Source organism: Chelmon rostratus, chromosome 2 (genome assembly GCF_017976325.1).
Source record: "Chelmon rostratus isolate fCheRos1 chromosome 2, fCheRos1.pri, whole genome shotgun sequence".
Classification (NCBI taxonomy): domain Eukaryota; kingdom Metazoa; phylum Chordata; class Actinopteri; order Chaetodontiformes; family Chaetodontidae; genus Chelmon; species Chelmon rostratus.
In genome coordinates, this window is record NC_055659.1 from 27,022,786 (window position 1) to 27,044,026 (window position 21,241).

Below are 21,241 nucleotides of genomic sequence, written 5' to 3' on the forward strand. Positions count from 1 at the left end.
TTAAAAAGATGCTTGTCTGTACTGATCTGAAAATAGCATCCAAAGAAGGTAATACTCCTATTTTCACAGTGACATCAAGCTTGACTGGACTTTGTAGTGCTCTCACGTTTGTAAGAACTTCTAGATGACATCTTTGCAACCATGATTTGTCATTGAAATTAAAGACTGACACTTAAGTCATGATTGCTGTACTCTGCTGCATAGCGATGTGTCCAGTATCAGAATTATTGCCATCAACACTTTAATAAACATTAATAACTCCGACAGTCAAATCAATCAACACATTTTTGTTGAAATGCATTTATTTGAAAATTGTGAGAGAAACTATACCTATTTTGGTTTGTCTGACCTTGTAGAGTCCAAAATAACACAATAAATTAAGACAATAGTCACACAAAACCTCTTCCTACAGCACAAAAAATAAACAGTCACAGTTACAAAAGTTGTCATTGCCTGCAGGTTTTAAAAAAAAAGGCCCATGTTCAAAGGCACATATGTTTGGGGACATTCACTGTCTAAATAAGATTTTAATACTTTAATTAATCTACTGCACCTTGTAGAGATTACGTTTGTCGTGAAAATTACACTTTTGAAACAGCAGACAACAACCAAATTAACCCAAAGGTTGAATTTCATTTCACACATTCAAAGGCAGTGACTGACATCCACCTGATCGCTGTTTACGGTAAAATATCAGCTACCTTCTTTAGGCAAAAACTTTGTGACGAAATGTCCTCTCCCACTTATATTCTTTGTGTTTTTCGGCCTGATGTTCTGTTAAAAATAGTTCATTTAATGTGGAGCTCTGATCAGGGTACACATTCAACAGTATTTGCAGTGCCTGTAAGGCCTGCAATGAGACACACATCCCAAAAACAAACTTTTACAAGAGTCCAGGCTCCACAAGTTCAAGTTGAGTCCATGGATGAGTGACGCCCCAGCCTCATCTAAAATTGAGGTAGGCTGGTATAGAGTAGTTGAAGAGCAGGAAGTCCATTCGATAGAGGTTGTACAGCTTCTTCTGGTAGAAGGGGCTGATGTTGTGGAAGAACTGGGCTGCCATGTCTCCTGTAGTCCTGGTGCTCTTGGACGAGGAAGGGAAGCTGACCTGGTCCTCCACCCCAGCCAGCTGCAGCACATAGCGGGAGTCCTGCTCCAGCGTCTCGTACTTACCCACCACATCATAGTGGATGAGGCAGGGGTGGCACAGCGAGTGCACTCGCTCCCAGTGCTCGTTGAAGGGCTCTTCTCGCTGGGTGGCCGGGTCCACGAGGTAATACACAAACTCCTCGAAGGAGACGTCGTTTCCTCTCTCCAGAGCTTCCGGCTGTGGGTCCAGTCTGTGCCGCCGCACTATCTTTGTGCCGTATCGTTTATGAAAAGCTGTGTTGTAGCTCCGTGTGAATTTGTTGCGGTATGCAGACACCAGCCGCTCGAAGGGCTCACGTACAAAGACGAACTTCAGGTAGGAGCGCAGGCGCTGGTTGATTTGGGAGGTGGAGTATTCTGACAGAGTGCGGAGGTTTCCTGGGACATGGGCCTCGTTGGCGGGGATGGCCAGTGGGTCTCGCAGGGACCCGGCGACCCCTGTGAGAACCATGAGCACCCTCTTCCAGTTGGTGCAGGCCACTTTTGGCACGTAGCAGTACAGCAAGCCGTGCTGGTCGTCCACGATGACATGCTTCAGGTCCTCAGGGATGAGGACTCTACGTTTGCGGGTGTAGGAGCGGCAGGCTTCTTCTAACACCTCCCGTCGGCCCTGATGGATCGCCTGGACTGGTGACTCAACCTGCAGTGAAAAGGAAAAGAAGAATTAACAAGAGGAGCTATTTATTTATCACTAGTCTACTTTGCAAAGACCAGTCAAATTTTGGTCACTATTCATAAGGTTTTTTTGTACTCTCCATGTTAATTGCTGAGATTTGGGAGTGCGGCATGAAAGAGACATGAAAGTCAGCCAAAGTGCAGATCTGCAGTAGTAAAATCGAGCATTGGGACTTGCAGTCATGTTTCTCTTTGCCTTGTCAACATAAACTACCCACAGCGCCCCAGCTGCATATCTGCCCTAGATGCATTGCTACTGCTTTATGTCAGCACCACGATTAGTCTTGACTATTTAGTTGACTATTCTGTGAAACCCCTAGGGTGCACACTGTCTTCCTGTGGAATACAGATCTAGCAGAGGTGAGGAGTGGGCTACGTGTCACTTCTTACTCCACGTCCCTGGATTTATTTTCCATTTTCAAACTTGAAGTCTTGAGACTTAACCAACAGTGACTAAAGTGATCACAACTCCTTTCACATACAGTAGTACTGCCTAAGACCTGTAAACAGACTTTTGAGTCAGCCCTAGGAGGCAATACTGAGAAAAAGAAAACAGAATGCATAACATAAAATTTAACCAAGTGGAGCAGATATCCTGTGCCAAGATCTATTAACTTCTGTGTGTGTGAGGAAGTAGACACGTCTCCGCTGGAGGTCTTAATCATGGTCAGTTCCTTGCCATCCGCATACTGCCTTAATAAAATTACAGGTCAGCCAGTTCAGCTTGGCCTCCGCGTGGCACAAATGCCTTATTTACTTCGTTCATTTACTCAGTCCGGCTCACCGACGCAGCGGTCGAGCCTCGAGTCTCTCGGTTTGACTCGGTGCCTGACACTATGTGTGGCTCTCTGTGTTTACTGGCAGACACTGAACATCATCCATGCACCGGACGGGCCAAAGACCGTCGAGCCAACACTGACCCCTCTCTCAGCAGAGGTTTGTGTACTTTCTGTGTACAGCACTGTGTTTCCACCTCAGACTTTAATCCCTTCATGTCAGCCATGTGTACCATTCAGTTGCATTTTCTGAGGATATATAAATAGGCACCAGGATGTGCAATAACTTGAGTTAGTAAAAGAATTCAAGTACCTTGGTGTTATTCTTGATTCTACTCTGTCGTTTAAAAATCATGTTAAAAAGATTTAAAAAACAATCAAATTCAATCTACTTAACTTCAAGCAGATTAGGCCATCGCTGACAGGCAACGCGGCCAGAATGTTTATGCATGCTATGATTTTTTTCCCACATTGAATATTGTTTTACAAACTGGTCTTTTACTGGAATAACTACAATTAAAACAATAGAATCATTATTTAAAAGGGCCCTAAAAATCTTTGACAGAAAACCAATCTCTCACCACCACTGCCATATCTTTGAGAAGTACAACCTCTTGAGTTTTGAAAACTTAAAAGTTTTTAAGTATGCCTGCATTATCTACAAAACACTCAATGGATTTGCACCTCAGCAGTGGCAGAACCACCAGAGCCAATTACAGGGGAGATTGCAAACTACCTTACAGACACACGACTTTTGGACAATCTGTTATGTCGGTTAAGGGCAGTAACATCTGGAACAACATACCATGTACAATAAGAGAATGCCCTACCTACAGCACCTTTAAGGCCCACCTCAAAAACTGGCTCAAAACAAACCAACTATGTAATCATGGCCAGGCGGACCTCTCGCAGAGCGCGATACATGTATGTATGTACCGTGCTCTGTGACTGTCCACAATACTTTGCACTGTCTTTGTTTGTTGTTATTGTTGTTGTGCAGTGTATGCTTACATATACATATGTATGCATGCACTGCACTGTGATGTATTATCTTTGTGTTCTTAATTTGTGAATGTGACTTCTCATCTGCTGCTAAGAATTAATTTGTGAATGGGACTTTTCATCTGCTGCTAAGGTGTGGGCCACCACATGTGCATCTATTTAACTATCCATGCATTTGCACTTTAACAACTGGCACTTTACACCCGGCACTTTATAGAATCCACACTGCACTTTATGTTTATGTATGAATGGGTATTTTAATGTGAACTCCTTGTGTACTGTTTTTTTATATTCCTTCTTCCGTCTGTCTATTACCTGCCAAGGGACTACGGATGTAAATTAGCAGGCTTGCTAACTCCGACACATTTACACACATACTGATGTTCATTAATGTGTATTGTCCCTTTCAAATAAATAAATAAATAAAAATAAAATAAAAAGACAATGACAAATATCCACAGAGCACCAAATAATCCTCTTAAGTACACTGGAAACATATATGTATGTAAAATGTTGCAAAAAAGCTGCACTTATATGTAAGCCAAGATTCAGTAGGTAACCAAATCCATCCATCCCACTTTTCTCCAAACCAAAGGCATTATTTTCTATGCAAGACCTGTTTGAAAGCAGTGTAAGGACAGACAAAAAAAAAAACTTGGGCAGTTTCATCCTATGACTTGAAATTCAAGAACACTCAAATGATCTGTGTTTTGGGGCACAGAGTGGCAGCTTCACTGGATTGACTTCACATATGAGGCAATTTTCAATTTTGTTACAGAAATATTTTCAGCAGCACTAATCAAGATTTTTCTATTAACAAAAATCAATGACTGTGCAACGTGAAAAGGGGGGTTTGTAGTGACAGAACCACAGGGAATTTTCACCCAACTCTGCAATTCCCCTCAGCTCTATGGAGCACATTTTAGAGTCTTTCAGCTCATTTTTTTGGTTTTACATCCCAAAACTTTTCTGTTTTGGTTCTTTTTCACTGTTCTCATGAACATCCTCTTCAAGTGCAGCAGGTCAGTGCAAGAAACCCACTGCACACTACCTGCTCAGCACCAAACAGCACACAGACACAGTCAGCGACTATCCAGTGAACATAGTGGAGCAGGCAGCAGCCAAAGAGGCAGATATTTTCCTCAGGAGTTGGAGATTACATCCAAGGAGAGTGAACATTGGACTTACTGTAATTTCTTCAGGTGGACAGAAACACGACTCCAAATGGATGCTAATGTAGCTTCCTGTCGACCTGAAGTGTAAACAGGCAGTCTGCTAGCGTGACCTATACGGTGAGCTAAGTGTGGTATTTGCAGCTCGTTCCGCTGCCCCAAAGCAGCCATAAATGAAAAATAAAAATGAACAGAATAGTATAGAGAGTTTTTATAAAAGTATGTGTTCAGTGGTCTATAGAGCTGGATGTACTTTGTTATCTGGCTGGGATGCCAGTCTGCAGGCCATTATCCTCCTTTCCCTTGCTTTTCCTTTCACTGAATTTCCTGCTGTATCAGAAAAACGCATTGAGCAAAGGAAGACAAAAGCATTCACATGCTGGATTTACATATGTCAAAACAACAAACTGTTTTGCATTAATCCTCCTCACTTCACTGTTTCCATCCTGACAGCTTAGCAGCTTCCTCCCGCTGGGGAAGCATTTAAGTGGAAAGGAACAAAGAAAATATCACAAGCAATTAAAAGTAAATGATGTCTGCTGGAGCCGCTTTATTTTCTGGCATGTACACATTCCTTCTCCTCACAGGGAGATTTAACGGGAAGCAGCTGTTACGGAGGCTGCTTTTACTGCGCTGTGTCTCCAAGAACAGCTCTGACATATGGATGCATATGGGAAAATATGTATGGATTCATAGAGAGATGAGGTGGCTGTTCAGAGCCCCACCCAGTGGTGTTTATATGAGATAAAATGCTCTTTAATTATTTTATTTCGAAAGAAACATCTTAATAAACTTAACCACAAAGGCATGTTGGGTTATCTGCGTATTCAGTATGCAATTTTGTTCCACCACCCACTGATGCATCGATGCTATTGTTGTTGTTAAAGTGAGAAATGCAGGTGCAGACGAACTAAGTGAAATGGGATCATAAATTCGGGCTGGAGTGACTCATGACAACAGAAACAGAGACATCACACACTCCTCACCGCTTTTCCCTCGAGCGTTCAGTGCAGTTTGAGCACATCTGCTGGTAGAAGCTGGGTGAACTGGACTGATACATGAATAAGCCTCTCATTCACTGCATTTCCTCACAGGTAAGAATAATGTCTAGTTCCATGGAGAACAGCTGTCCGTCATCAGCACGCAGACATGAGGCACAGAAGCCTCATTTCACTAAAAAAGTTACTTCATGGTGAGGCTTGCAGAAAAGTCAGCGGGATTCATCCTCTGGGGACCTTGAATGTCTGTTCAAAACGTCACAGTAATCCATCTCATAGCTGCTGAGATTCCAGACCGGATCACAGTGATGGACTGACTGACGGATCACCATCCCAGAGCCGTGTTACGAGCTTGGATAAAAAGCGAAAAAAGACTAGCTGCAATAGCACTAGCATCCCTCACACAGCCGAAACAAACCTACATTTCATGCTGCTGTAATGTAAAATGCTGAGTTCACTTGTTAATTCACTCCTTATGCGCCAACAGTAGACCAATTGTTCAAATGTTTTTTATGAAACTGCCTCATGCTGTATATAATCTAAACATGGAAAAAAAAGTCTGCTGGCTTCGTAAACATATTTTTTCTCTTGCTCTCATCTAAAGTTAATGAGCTCTTGCTTGTCAGCAGTCTGACTGTGCCGGCACAGACCCATGAATCCTCCTCAATAAATGTCACTGATGTAATTCAACAAAGATGGCTGACCCTTTCTTTTTTTTTTTTTTTGCAAGGTTAAAACAAACTCAAGGCAGCTGTACCTGAGGAGAAAAGTGTCATTGAGCCTCACAAAAATAGGAGGTTATGTGTGTTGAGTATCAACTTTACTCAGAGCAGGAGATACTTTCCTTCATAAAGTCTCAGAAAGCAAGGGAGTCTACTGGTTTCTGGACATTTTAATCACGATTCCGCTGATATCGTCTGCTGCTTTAATGGACACTTTTTCCAGTTCATCCTGAGCAGCTTTTTCTCTCCCTCCTCCTCTGCCTCCTCTCTTTAGAGAGGACCGTCACTGTAAATGCTGTCCAGCACCTGGAGCCTCAATACAGCCGCATTAATGTCAGCTTACCACACTCGACACTTATTACATGTTTAAACGACCATGAAGGAACCTTAAAGAAGTCTGGTGCAACATGATAAAACCATGATATAATGTATTTTATGGTAGATAAGAGTCAATGTTTCTGCTTTTTCAGGTGAGACTTTGGCATATATGGCTCTGAAACCTCTGCTTGAACCTCATCTCAATAAAATTAAGGGTAATGGAATGACAGATAATGAGTGATGGAATATCGGAAAATTTCATCTGAAAACACAACAGCAATGTGTTTTTCCAGAAAAAAAAACGGCTACTAAAGATAACGCACAGACCTCACTGTGAACAGCTTTTATTGGTCTGCACTAAATTCTACCTAAAGAACAGTCAGAGCGCAAACTGTTCACAGACATGATGTCAGCACTCGTTAAACAGGACGATGGTGGGCTTTCTCACAACAACAATCACCAGAATAACAGCAAGCAGCAATAATACAAGTAATAATTATAGTATTCAACTATTTATTTGGCCCACGAGAGCAGTTTAGCCTAAAAACTGCATTTAAATGTCAACTGGGGCTATAAAAAAATAACTTCACACGACTGGACGTAGTGCATTGGAATATATTACGTGCATATTTCACCACATTAAATTTAAATTAGTTTACAATAATTTTATTGCGCACGATGGTCATGCTGCCAGGAGTGAAAGGTGCATGAGACAAGCTGGAGGCTGCTACACACCGTGCCTTCCCTGCCCACCTCAGCCTCTACCTGCACTCATATACCCACTGTGAACCTGAAACACAGCCTTAGCAGCTGCTGCAGCCGTCAGCCTCTCAGACTTTCTTTAGTTTGTAACACTGTTCCAGCTTTTCGTCTTGTGAGTTGATTACACTGTAGGTGGAACGTTATGGACTTTTAAACAATCAAACAACAAGTCGTATAAGGCAGACACAGTATCCACCAAGTAAGATGGGAAAAAAGGACGTAATTGACCGTGCAATGTAGAGGATAGACAAAATAATGTAAACCTCATGAAAAGGGTATAAATTTAATTACCTTTAAAGTTACTTTGAAAACAGTGCTACAAAGAAGGGCTACATTTGGTTTCAAGGCAGTTGGCAGCATTTGTATCCCGCCTGTACACTGAAATCTGAGATCATTTGGCCTCTTTAATGTTTCAAAACATGGCCACATCTGATAAAGCTGATATGGTCTTTTAGATTTGAAATATGATCTGAAACACAGGATTTCAAGAATCTGTTTGTCTTTCACCATGAAGTCATTGTGTCAGTTTATTGCATATGACAAAAATAAGAAAAAAGTATGTTTTAGTTCCTAACAGATGTTGTGCAGCGCAGTGAGCTCACCTGGAAGGCCGACACCTGACACAGCTTGTTATGATTGAAGTTTTGCCTGTATACACTGCAGTTTTTGCGCTTGAGCATCTGTTAATGTACGTTATACAACATGCTGACATGATTATAATATCCAGAATCGGGGCGGTTCTGTGCTCTTGTGCAGCATGCAACACCTTCAGTGCTATTGATCCGTGCTGTTGGTGTATTTGGGCACTCACAATGAAATTCTCACTTCCCGTAGAGCTAACTTTGTGTGTCTCTGTTAGCATTTTCATTACAGTTGTTAAATCCTTGGGGAAGGGATGAAAGGACAGCATTGTAGATAGGAGATAAGAGTTGTGGCTCCAGTTGGGGTGTCCACAAGCTTTAAGACTATCCCTCTGATGTTTGCGCTCTTTGGCTAACTCTTGTGGGGTCTGTCCAAGATCACAGAATGGAGGAAAATCATTAAAAATCTTCATCAGACCCTTACTTACTATTAAACATATGGCCATGCTGTGGTTAGTGCTGTCTGCCAGTTATGGTTTGGGCCTCTCCATGTACTGTCCTTAGATACCAGAGATCAGTGCCAGGAATACACAAGGAATCGGGATCATAAATTGCCCATCCATCATTTCCTTTGCCAAGAGTGCTTGTCTGAATTGATCAATCACAGCTCAAATTGAGTTTGCATTCTAAAATATGTACATAAAGTATTTTGCCAATAAATGCATGAGTGAGCCTGAATAAATACTTAATGTTTGCAAGAAGAGTTGAGGCTAGGCTTTAATAAAGAGTGGCACGACGGTCTGTTTGCAGTAAAGTTTGGGGGTCGTGGTAGGAGAGGACTGACCTGGTCGCCATCATAAAGCGTCTGTAGAGGACTCCTCCTCGACTTCTGCCCACTGCTTCTGTCACTGACGGGCTCCGAGGCTGAGGAAACACAACACATGTGTCATGAAATCTGACTGAAAGAGCCTCCACAGCACATGTGCGCTCAGTCACAGCAGCGATCACACTAGTGCATATTCAACAACAATAATTATTTGTGGCATATCCTTAAGTACAAACCAGCTCTATTAACCACCAAAGAAAATATTCTAAATACAGTTTTCGAAAAAAAGAACAAAAAGAATAAAAATAAAGAATTGTTCTTACATCTTTTGCATATCTAACACGCCTGTAGGTTTGTAAGACGACTGTAAAAAGCATACACCTATTAATACTAAACACAACAGGGCCATAAGTTGTTCATTTTGCCATGTTTCAGCACATGACTGGAACATAATGAGCACACAGATGGACAGCAGAGAAGCTGGTTATGCTGCGTTTTTCCACGGTAAATGTAGGTCATGATTGGAATCCAAGTGACGAGCATCCAAACTGACCACAGCCTCTGTTCTTTGAAAAGGAGAAAACGTTTTTTGCATCCACTTATCAATTCTGTAGGCCACAAAGACAGATATTGTGTGGTGTACCACTTTAAAGACTAGAAAAGACCATGTTGTAGATGTAAAACAGTAGCTGTGTCTTGGTTTGTTATTGCAGAAAGAGAAGCCCACATACACAGAAAAGGTCTGGGTACGCTAAGATGCATTGTTAGGTTCAAGCTTGAGCTCTTGTTTGCAGGGATGATCTTTCACCCCAGCATCAGATTACACAGCTACACAGAGTTAGAGCCTCAGTACACAGTTTCACCACCAGAACCTTGGATTTTAAATGGGCAAACATGTCTACGAGGCCTCTAAGAAGCAATGTGGCACTGCAGCTTTGTGACTGAATGCAGTGGAAACTTCAACCTGAACCTGCTAAAATTAGACCTGCAGAATTTTTGTCTCCCCCGTCTGGCCGTGAGAGTATTACACAAACACTGTAGACGTGCTTATGACTTCACAGGCTCCGTCGCTATGGTTGCTCCTCCCGTCAGCTCTCGTAAACCATAAATCATTTCTGGCTGACATTTAACGCATCGATATCACTCTCAAATCTGTGTATGGAGCTACAACCAGGGGATGGTTAGCTTAGCTTAGCATAAAGACTAGAAAGAGGGGAAAACAGTGATCCTGGCTCTGTAACATATTCACCCTGCCAGCACATCGTCTGAAGCAGAGTCATTTCCACATTAGACTTTGTTTCATCTGCGCAAAAACAACAATAAAAAATGACAATTTTTGTGAGAATTATGTGACAGACTATTTCTTGGCTGGGAGACGTGACATCCTGGAATATTTCTGCTAAGCTCTGCTAACGGTCTCCTGGCTCTAGATTCATATTAAGTAGACAGATATAAGAGTGGTAGAAATCTTATTATGAAACCTTCTCTGCAAGAAAGCACATGAGCATATTTCCCAAGAGGTCAAACGCTTCCTTTATATGTTACTCCTTTAAATCATGTATGTGGGACCTTTGTGAGACAGAAGGAGTTATTACTCCTATTGCTTCTCTGATGTTTCCTCACTGTCCAGCCACATGTGGAGCTGTCACTCTACCCAGAGATGAGCACAGGTAGCAGGACTCACTCATACACCGATTTGTTCAAACAGTCTTTCAAACACTGCCAAGACACTATGAACGTCTCCAATAACAATTCCCCATCCTTTGAGGCATCACGCTGCCAGCATGCCAGCCACATGTGATCTATGTGATGTAAAATCAGCAGACAGGCAGGGAGCCGTGTGGTTCAGAGAGAGGCCTCCAGCAGATCTGTGCCACATGTTGTAGTGCTCTGGATGCGGCTGGTTTTCAGTTCTGCATACTGTATGTGATAACTGCATGCTGGTCGTCGACATCACATGGCAATAACTGCATTTAACATAGTTATGGTCCTTCAATTTAAAAAACTAAATAAATCCAGTTATGCTGATGCTGGTTAATTTAGCTTCAAAGTTTAATATTTTGGGAAATGTGCTTATTCTCTTTCTTTCTCATGAGTTAGGTGAGAAGATCTATGTCACTGTCATATCTGTCTGTTAAACATGAAGCTAAAGCAGCGGGCGGCTAGCTTAGCTTAGCTGAGCTAAAAGACTGGCGACAAGGTGAACAGGTAGTCCGGCTCTGTCCAGAGGTAACAAAATTCCTTCCAGCAGCCCCAAAGCTCACGAGTCAACATGTTTTATCACCCATTAAACGTTTGTTTGATTCGCACAAAAACTGTTTTCATTTTGGTTTCCAGTCTTCACACGAAGCTCTGTGGCCCGCTGCTGGCTGCACTGTCGCTTCACACTGAACGTATGAGAGACATGAGAATGGTATTGATCTTTTCATCTGACTCTCGCTAAGAAAGTGAATAAGTGATCGCAGTCTAACTTTGTTCAATACAGAGTTGGGTTCATAGATCAACATGTGATCACAGATTATATAAAAGAAGTGGACACGCCGTGGTGGCGACTTGTCACTCGTGAGGCAGCCACGCCCTAAAGCATGCTCTCCTTTATCATCTGTTTTACTCTAAATGGGACTATAATTTACAATGTGATGCTGTTTTGAGGAAGGCCTGACAGTAGTGATTGAGACCAGAAACTCAATAGGAAAATGTTTACTGATGTAATAAATGAAGTGAGACTTAGAGTCATTTTCCCATACGCTTACATACAACCAGGCTTCTTTTTGCAGCAAATGCAGTCGCCCCCTACTGGCCATTAGAAAGAATGCAAGTTTAAGGCACTTCCACATTGGCTTCACTTCTCAGGCCTGCAAGCTTCATCACTGACTCTTCAACAGCAGAAATGGCTGGCATGATACCCACCTCAGCACGTGGTTCTGTAATCAAAACACCTGTTTGAAGCAAAATTCATAGAGAGTAAAAACATACAAGTTCCTGCGGTGTGCCTTGCCAGTGCTTACAATAAAATGACACCTGTTTCCTCACTGAGAGGAAAAGCTAGTTTTCACTGGAGTAAACATCTGTAAACACAGGCCCAAAGCTGCGAGCTGGGAATCGGCGATCTAACTCTCTGCCAAGTCAAGGAGCAAGACGTGAGCACTTCACAGATCCTCTGACTGCCATTCTGCACTGTCATCATTCCAACTCATGTAAAAGTCCCATTAGTGTCAGTATATTTTATTGCCCTCATAGAGCATTATTAAATAATCCATATCTTCTCTGCGAGCAGTCATTAAGCTCCAGAGCTGCTGAAACAGCAACAACATTTGTCATCTGTATGCAACTGAATTTACAAGAACACAGGATTTGATGCTAATTAGCAGCATTCATACAAGAGCCCAATTATGCCAAGGGAATGATGCACTGACACAGTTTTGAGACTACAGTGAGGCTCAGCTGACTGACCATGTGTGTATGTGTATGTGTGTGTGCCTCTTTCCACACTGTGGTGTGATAGGGCCAGTCATGCCAAGCAGCTTATGAGCTGTAAAGCCACTGACACACTTGTGGTGTAGACAGCCAGTGAGACATGCACAGTGCTGAATGTGTGGTTATGACAAAACTACAACAAATAATCTAACAGACAGGTGATCAGTGTTACAGGACCGGACCTGTATCTTGTCTACATCAGCCACCAGCTACAGATCACATACAGTGGGCAGCTCAAACTTACTTACTTACTGCCAGCTGCTTTCTATTGATCACAGTGAACAACTTGGTGTTCAGGGAAACTCCAACAATTCAGTCTGAAATGTTGGCTGCTGAACTGCAATCAGCTTTATGCACGAAACAAAAAAGTCAGATTTTCGAATCCTTTTTAGAATCTGTGCTCATTGCTTTTATTGCAGGTTTAGTTTCTGACACCACAGCTTGTGAATGCAAAGTTTTTCAGCTGTCCTCTCTCAGTCCTTTAAATTCAGCGTTTCCTGAAATCAGCAGAGGGATGGTTTTTAAAACCATTTCTGCTTGCAACTGCTTTACCATGTGATGACCAAGTAACTCACCAAAATTTGAGAAAACATCTCTACATCTATATCATCTATTGTACTGTATACACTGTGCAGTTGGGACTTCTGGAATCACTGGAGCTGCTTTTCTCAACGACAACTCATTTCAGAGTAACTTTATCCGCCCTTATCACAGGGGACCAACCCTGTGGAGGCTACTTCCACAAACTCCTTGGTTGGGTCTTGGGCAGACTAAAGATTACACGTGTTGTGGAAAAACAGATGCATTGACACCTTTTCAACATTTGGCTAGAATTCAATTTCAATCCCCTTCAGATGTTTCTTGGGTGCATTTACACAAGGCCTTTTGAGAACTCAACCAACCCAAGAGCATGAAGTGTTTAAGTGTAAATGAGGCCATAGTGTACTTAATTAAAGTGACACCAATGAGCGTCTAGAACATAAGAAATGAGGATAAAACTGTGAGGTATATTAGGGACGTGACATTGCCAGAGGTGAGGTGTAAAGTGAATCAATGGACCATCACTATTCTGCCTGGTAACTGTAGTGAACTGTGCACTTAAAACCATGTCCCTGGCTGTGTAGAGTCCATACATTCAACACTAATTCCCACAATTCCTAGGGAACAGCCACTATATTGGTATAGGGAAGCTGCACCTCATAATGCATGTACTATGTACCTTTTATTCGGTGAACTCTACTCTCACCCCCCTGTTGTGAACAGTGACGCGAATCTGCTGCATTCTGTTAAACACAAAATCTTATGGATTCCAGTTTTTACACCACCATGTTTATACTGTACGATCAGTGTGAGTTTAATACAAAATAATATTGAGTATGTTGATAGATGTACAGAGATTTGCACTGCTCATCTGAAGCCTAATGTATGGATGTCTTGTATAGAAAGACGTGTAATGTGCACTTCTTAAGTTTGGGTGGTGCCCATATGCAGCATTAATGTCCTCCAGCCACACGCCTGTTTGACTGAACAACTCGTAGTGGTTTTTTTTAGAGATATGTTTTATATGGTGCCATAATCTGTGGTCTGTGCTACAAAACCTTCAACCTCTGTAGCATCAGTGCTGTGTGCAAAAAACGTCAATGTACAGCCCTGATGGATAGCTGGCAAGCTAGCTGCTAACATGCTAGCCAGCCAGGCTATCAATAGTCAGTCGCAATTAAACACAGTTAAGTTCCAGGGCTTCTGTCTGTTTTCTCTCTGCTGTTTTGTTCACTCTCCACTTTGATTTTGCTGACATCTGCACACCATTTCATTCAATAGAAAGCTATTGAAGAGGGAAAACTGAGGCTGTCAGAGCGAGCGAGCTTGGTAGCAGGTTTACCTTAATCGATCTACTGATAGCAGTTTATAATTCAACAGGAGGTTAGATAAAAATGAATGGTGCAGCACATGTCGGGCCCTTCGGCTCTCTGTCCCCTCAAAGGTCAGCACTGCCAGGGCAGCTTGCTATTGGTCAATGCCAAACATGTGTGGGTCAAAGTTCACTTTTTTTTCACAAACAAGACAAAACAAGTCCAGTAATCGCAGATGGTGTGATCAGGTCTTCATGTTAATCATTCACAGTGTGCTTGAGGTGAGAAGTTTGGTGAAATTAATAGATAAATATTTAGTAAATGCCATGGTAAACCATGGTAAAATGTCTCATTTCTTCTGATGATAAGAAAACATGACAGCATGCTGCTCAACTGTACATATACTACACAGAAAGAGCCAGTTTTATTGGCTGAAGGAAGGTTTTGTCCTCTGTGTTGAGCTACTAAGGTGAGCTGTACATTCTGCTAAAATGCTGTTTCCTAAACCTGTTACCACTTCCATATGGAAAGTACCAGCGACTTAGGAACACATTTCCAGCATGACCACTCCCAAAGCCATCCTTTTTTATCCCTCTTAAATGAAACAGCAGTCAGAAGAGGAAGCATCGAGCTGAGACGGCACTGACTGGGCTGAAAGAGCGCATTGTGCGTCATCTCTCCCCTGCGAATGTGGCGTTACTCAGCGGGCGAGGAAATTTACAATCCACATTTTGTCATGAGGTGTTTGACAAAGAGCCAGATAAAGACATCAGGGAATGAAGTGATTGAATTGTTTAAGCTGAGCAGCTGGATATCAGGTGAAGCAGAGAATGGGATACCGCTTGCACTGTAAAGAAGAAGAAAGATAGGCTCATACTTATTTAAAAAGGGTCTCCAAACGTGAAAAATACTAACACATGCACAACTTCTCAAGCTATGTGCTCAGTCCATACTTTATTCCAGCTAACACTGTCTCAGCTGTTAGCTCAAATTCCACCACTGAGGAGATTCACCAACCCCACCTAAGGCCCATTCAAAGGAAGGAGCAGTCCTGTTGGTTTAACCCTGTCTAGACCCAACGCTGCAGCATTCCTCCTGGCTCATATAGAACCCAGCGAGAGCTTAGGAAATGCAAAATATAGAAAGGCCGATGTGTGTTCCTCCTGCCCAGGCCATAAACGGAGCTCTGTGTTTAGGTCCCACTGGGAAAACTGGGGCCCCCTCCCCCCCTCTTCTAGGCCTCTCCTGCCAAAGAGCAGCTTTTGCTGAGAGACACGCTGTCCAAGGGAAAGCCTCAACCTTTAGGCCACAAATGTGTGTGTAAAGGGTGTTAGTGCAGAAACAGAGGCATGTGGGTGGTGTAGTGTCTGTTTATTTAGCCTGAGAAGAATGTATACAGATGTGTGACATGAGTCTTTCTGATCCAAGGGTCCGTAGGGCCACAAGGGTCTAATGTGCACTGTGCTCTAGTTGGGTTTTTACCCATAGCAGTGCTAAAACAGCATGTTTAAAAGAGTACCAGTGAATAAACGGTGCCTGAACTGATACTTATTAAAAAAATAATTAATCGAAAAACGACTATATGAACAGTTAAAGATGGGCTTTATTTGGTTGCAAAAGCAAATTTGAACTTGAAATTTGAGCAATATATTAACTATGAACACTTTAAAGTATTCTTAAATATTTTCATATATACAAAACTGTGTGGAGGACATTAAATTAGCAAACATAAATGATAAAAATTGCAAGAAAAACCCACAACCGGCAAGTGACTCAGGCAATCGCAGATAGCCAACATGTTTGCTCCATTGCCCAAAATCATTTGTTCCTACTTGATAAATGCAAGATTTGCAAAATCACCATTACATTACTAACCTGAGGAATGGCTGCTATGATCCAATGATCGTCATCAATGGTCTACCACACGATGCATCCCTCTGCTTTCACATCTATTCCATATGTCACCAGATGCTTCATTACTTTTGATGTGTTTTCCCCCTTCACATGCATGCATGTCGTTTGTGGCGCATAACGATCTTTGAATCTTTTCCAGTGAAACAAAGTCACACGTTAGACCATTTAGCTTTAGCCATTTTAACCGTAAACTGCAGCATTGACTACAATGCAACGCATCAAACAGACATAGAGACGTTTGGCTGGATAATTGAGTATTTGACCTGATTATGGGGCAAGATGAAAGGTCAGAGGCTCACCACAGTCAGTAGGATTCATCCCCTGGGGGCCATGACTGTTTGTACCACATTCCATGGCAATCCATCCAATACTTTCATAATTGTGTATTTCATCGTGGACCAAAGCGGTGGACTGACTGACTGCTGTTAACTGCTATTCTGGTGCCACACAGCAGCCTGTAGACTTCAGTAACACAATAGAATTATGCAGAGTGGAGGTCTCATTGAGCGACAACAGCGAGAGAACAAATGTGCATATCAAATCACTTGAGGACTCCGGCTCTGAAAGCAGATGGTCTTAATGGAATATGAAAACATGCTCCAGAGCACTTGCTGAATCATCGGCTCCTGCAGCTCGGTGTCATGAACATGCAGCTGGCTGGAGGAGAACGGGCTGGAAAAGCAGGGCCAGGCTGACCTGCCATCAGATAGGCCCGGACGGCCAGGGATCAGACAGCAGCAGGGACCGGAATGATTTCCACTGGCAACGGCAGGATATCACATGAACATTAGGTCATGCACTGTTCCTTTGCGGATGTTTTGTTCGGCTTTTAATTGGATAGTGTCACATCAATAAGTCTTCGCAAGACTTTAGGGACAACCACTGATGCCGTGTTCAAATTATGTCCAAAGCAGCCCCGGAGCAAATTTGTTTAGTGTTCTGCAGGTGTTCCAATGAAGCTGGAGCGCTGAACAGTTTGTCTTTATGACAGTCATGGCCTCAAGTCAAGCCCAGACAAGGGAGGTATGAGGTGGGGGTACACTCCAGTAACAACAGTAGCCCCAAGGCTCAAACCATAGTCTCAGGTTCTCCTTGTAATTAAATAGCTAGAAACAGCTACCTGATAACCATCAACTCACATCTGCAAATGCTACTGGAAACATATAGATCAGTGTTCCTGAGTTTTATTTGCAGGGGGGTGTACAGAACAAGATCCTGACTATAAAACTCAACACACTGCATTCCACACCATGCTGCACCACACGCTTCCACCTCAGTCCTTGTTTCTGTGCAAACTTTATGGAGAACCCTTGTAGCAGAGACTCCACACTCTTGAAGAAATGCCCATTTCAACGCTTCATTTCTTCAGGAACGAAGTCAAAAATTCCTGCGATTCTCAAAAGATTGACCATGAGAGCTGAGACAATCTGAGATTTTAAAACACAGGTTTCTCATAACAAGGCGGATCAGTGTAAATGTCAAGGTACACTGTCTTGAGTGAAGATAATGTAGAAAACATGTTGATCTGTGTTGGACAGGAGTGACATAATGTCAGCCCAGCAGGCAGAGTTTTCCCTTTTTGAGGAAATCTGAGATGTGGGGTAAAAAAAAAAAAAAAAACAGATGTCAAGACTGGTTAAAATGGTCCATTTTTCAGTGTGGGAGGTATCTCATGTTCGGGAAGACTACTATTTCCATCCTCTGTGTCTATAAGAGTGCAGCATACACGACATGTACAGTAAACCCGCTCTGCAACTGTGTAATTATCCTAAACTTAGCTGAGCGCTGTGAAGCAGCTCTGCATGCAGAGGCAAATTTAAAAACCAGCCAATGTTAAACTGCACGACTGTGACTTGGCAGCGCACTCCTTTGTTATGTGGCGGCTCTCTTGCAGCTTTATATCGTCTTTGAACAAACGCGACGACCTTTTCCCCAGATGGAGCAAGAGAGGGAAGGTGAAGGTGTTTGAAATGCAAATAGGACAGACTGGCTGCATATCTGAAACCAATTGACATTGATTTGAAGCTGACAGGCAGCTTTGATGCCTAACGTACGAGGTGCATTCCATGTACACACAGATTACTTTGCACCAAAATACCACATGCAACCTCACAGATGCAAAACAAGGCATGTGATGACTATGATGGCTTCCCGATATGTCCTGTGTCTGGTTGTCCACACCTTCAAACATTAACCCTCATCATCTGCAAAATGCAATTAAGCACATGAACAGAGAGCGGCCGGTTTTATCGGGATGTGAAGCAAAGTCAGCAGAAGACCAAACAAACAGTGTCTTAATGTTTTAAACAGAAACTGACAGAGGTTGATCTTTGCATTAACAATAACCTCCTCATGTGTTGTGCCGTGGTTACTTCAGGCAAAATCAGAGCTTCTCCAGGAAGACCTTCTGTTGTCAGCCAGGGGTGATTTGGCCCTTGTGGTGGACATACTCGTTACTCGTTAATTTCTCCATCCAAATCAAAGAGAAAGTGATGCATGAAAGGACCGGTTAAAACAGAGGAGGACAGTTGAGGGGGAAAGGCACATCAAGCCAGCTCCTGAAAACCAAACATCAGCACAACGAGAACTCCTGGAATGCATCAAACATCACAGACGGTGCACAGTGCACAACCCTCCGAGGAGCTCAAGGTGTTTTCTTTAACCTTGAACGTTTCAAACAGCCACAAAACTTCAATAAAGTGGTGTAAGAGCACATTTCAAGCAAATACTTTTCAGGTGTATGACAGTGTGGAATCCCTCTGGCCTCTTCAATAGGCCGGCCATTCATGGATTCCTATTAACAGTCTTCACCCCACGCCAGACATCACACACACCCAGAACTGACTGACCTCTCTCTTAAAAACCCTGGCTCCTCACAGTATGGGCCATATAAGCTTATTTGGTCCACGATATAGCTGGGCACGTCTGAATGAGGCCATTGTGTGTGGCAGAGAGGGACCTGGAAGAGGTGGAAACCGATCTCGGCGAGGGCCGACCCCGCTCGCAGCCAGCTGCAGCTTCTCCCAGCCTTCCTCCACGTAGCAGAGGAAACAAATCACTAATCAGCGCTGCAATGAAACCGTTCCTCGGCCGAGAGCTGCGGTTCTGAGGGAGATCCAGGCGCAGGGCGGGAGTGCAGCAGGGAGAACGTGATGGGAAGGGAGGGAGGACACAGCGTAACAGGCCACAAAGACACACAGTGCTGCTTACACCACTTTCTCCAGTCACTTAGTGATGCGTCAGATTATCGCCATGCCTTAGAGTATTCGACTATGAAGGGAGGGGGACACAACACGGGCAAACCTCACAGAAATACAATGGGGCCACTACTGAGATCAAACCAGAAGTTAGACAACATAGACATCAAATGTGTTTTGACACCATATACAACCATATTTCTAATGATATAATATGTTGTGAATGAATGAAATCTATGTGCAAATATATATTCTCTGTTGAAGAAAAAATACAATATTGCTTATGGGACATTTTTATAACCTACTCATTTTTAAATAAATTCATAATTTACACTTTTAGCTGTGCTGGGGTATGTCCAGAAACCTTGTTTGAATATGTTTGTACATCCTGACACTGAGAAAGATCAGCAGTAAATTCTCATTTTGTTATATGTATTTTGTTTCTTATAGATGGGAAAAACTTAAAGACTTCAACTTCTTGGCAGAGGAGTGAACTGTGACATCTGACATTCTTGATTTTATTCGGGTGGAGACTTGCTCTGCTTTTCTTCACTACTACTGAGGGATTCTTATGATTATTATTTAATATTTGTAACTGAGGCTGATGATATTTGCCCTGAGGTGAGTGATGCGGATCATGAATAAAAGAAAAATGGGTTTTGCTGATTGGGTTGCTCACCTGGCTTCAGCCCGCAGTTGAAGTAGAGGATGACCATAATGAAACATCCCAGACACAAGGCAAAGACCATCCGAGTGACTTTGGGTTTCCTCATCCTGAGTCTTTGGAGATGACCAACAAGCCGAGCACAATCCTGCCAGGGTCCCTCCGAAAAACAAGCTCTATTTGTCCTGGCGGCGGCGTCTACTTGATCACCGATATGAGCATCGATCCGGCTCGCTGACCCCCGCTGCTCCTTATCTCCCTGCACATCCTTGGACGTCCAGTGAGGAAGACGCAGCGGCGATGAAGGGAAGGAGCGAAATAAACGAGCCAGGCTGCGGTCCAGGCTGCTCTGTCCGGCAGGTCAGCGTCACATCGTGGTTCCCTCAAACTGCAGCAGACCGGCCGAGCATCGGCGAGCAGAGGCCGCCGCTCTATTTGTGTAATGGGGACTCGTTAACCCCGCTCTCCATCCGCAGCGAGTCCAGCTCGAGCCTGCAGCTTCTTACTGCGCCGTTTCCGCTTCGACCTTTCAAATTAAAACTCCGATCCTGATCCAAACCTGCTCATATGGACTCAACGTTAAAAAAAGTGCAGCAATGGCAGTTATAGCATGATTGGTGATATGATATGTAGAAGATGCTACAGTGCTCCAGACTCTCAGGAGGTCCGTTTGTGAGGATGGACCACAAAATGACACTATTAATACAGATGAACCTTTAACGAGGTTCTGCATCATTTCCTTATAGAAAGGCCCTGTGTGTTTTTATATTTTCAGTATGTATATATTGTCCTCAGTAAATGTCTTAATGTTAATCAGCTTCATTTGCTTGCTTTGAGAGGGCAGGAGATATATAATCAGTGAGATGTAGGGGTGGGATTCGTAAGAGTCCTAACAAATGTGAACAGAACTAGTTGTGAGGAACCAGTGAACCCACTGTTTACTGTCTACTGTCTTTAAAACAGTACAGATTAGTAAGCAGAAAACACATGAGAAAAACTATCCAAAAGTTGTTTCAAATGAGAGAAAAAACAATCATGATTCCAGAGGAATATAAACCTACATGTGTAACAAAAAAGGGGCAGAGTAATCTCAAATGTAACTGTATTAAAGTTGAAGCAGTGAATTAATTTTATTTTAACGGTTGAAAAGATGAA

The 21,241-nt window shown here is 42.9% G+C and overlaps 1 protein-coding gene across 1 annotated transcript; it reads right to left on the reverse strand.

The window, feature by feature from the left end:
• Positions 1-943: 943 nt before the first annotated feature.
• si:ch211-236h17.3 (carbohydrate sulfotransferase 11) lies at positions 944-20,195 on the reverse strand. Its single transcript, XM_041961490.1, has 3 exons — positions 20,102-20,195; positions 9,000-9,079; positions 944-1,789 (listed from the first exon to the last, which is right to left on the reverse strand). Exons 1-3 carry the CDS (start codon positions 20,193-20,195, stop codon positions 944-946), a joined length of 1,020 nt encoding a protein of 339 aa, XP_041817424.1.
• Between the last annotated feature and the right edge of the window lie 1,046 nt (positions 20,196-21,241).

Bases quoted from the DNA above. Each gene is read 5' to 3' on its own strand.
- si:ch211-236h17.3 (XM_041961490.1), bottom strand. From the start codon at position 20,195: ATGAGGAAACCCAAAGTCACTCGGATGGTCTTTGCCTTGTGTCTGGGA. The intron at 9,080-20,101 runs GTGAGCAACCCA...GTGTTTCCTCAG, and splicing joins CAACTGCGGGCTGAAGCCAG to CCTCGGAGCCCGTCAGTGAC. The intron at 1,790-8,999 runs GTCAGTCCTCTC...TTTTCACTGCAG, and splicing joins CGCTTTATGATGGCGACCAG to GTTGAGTCACCAGTCCAGGC.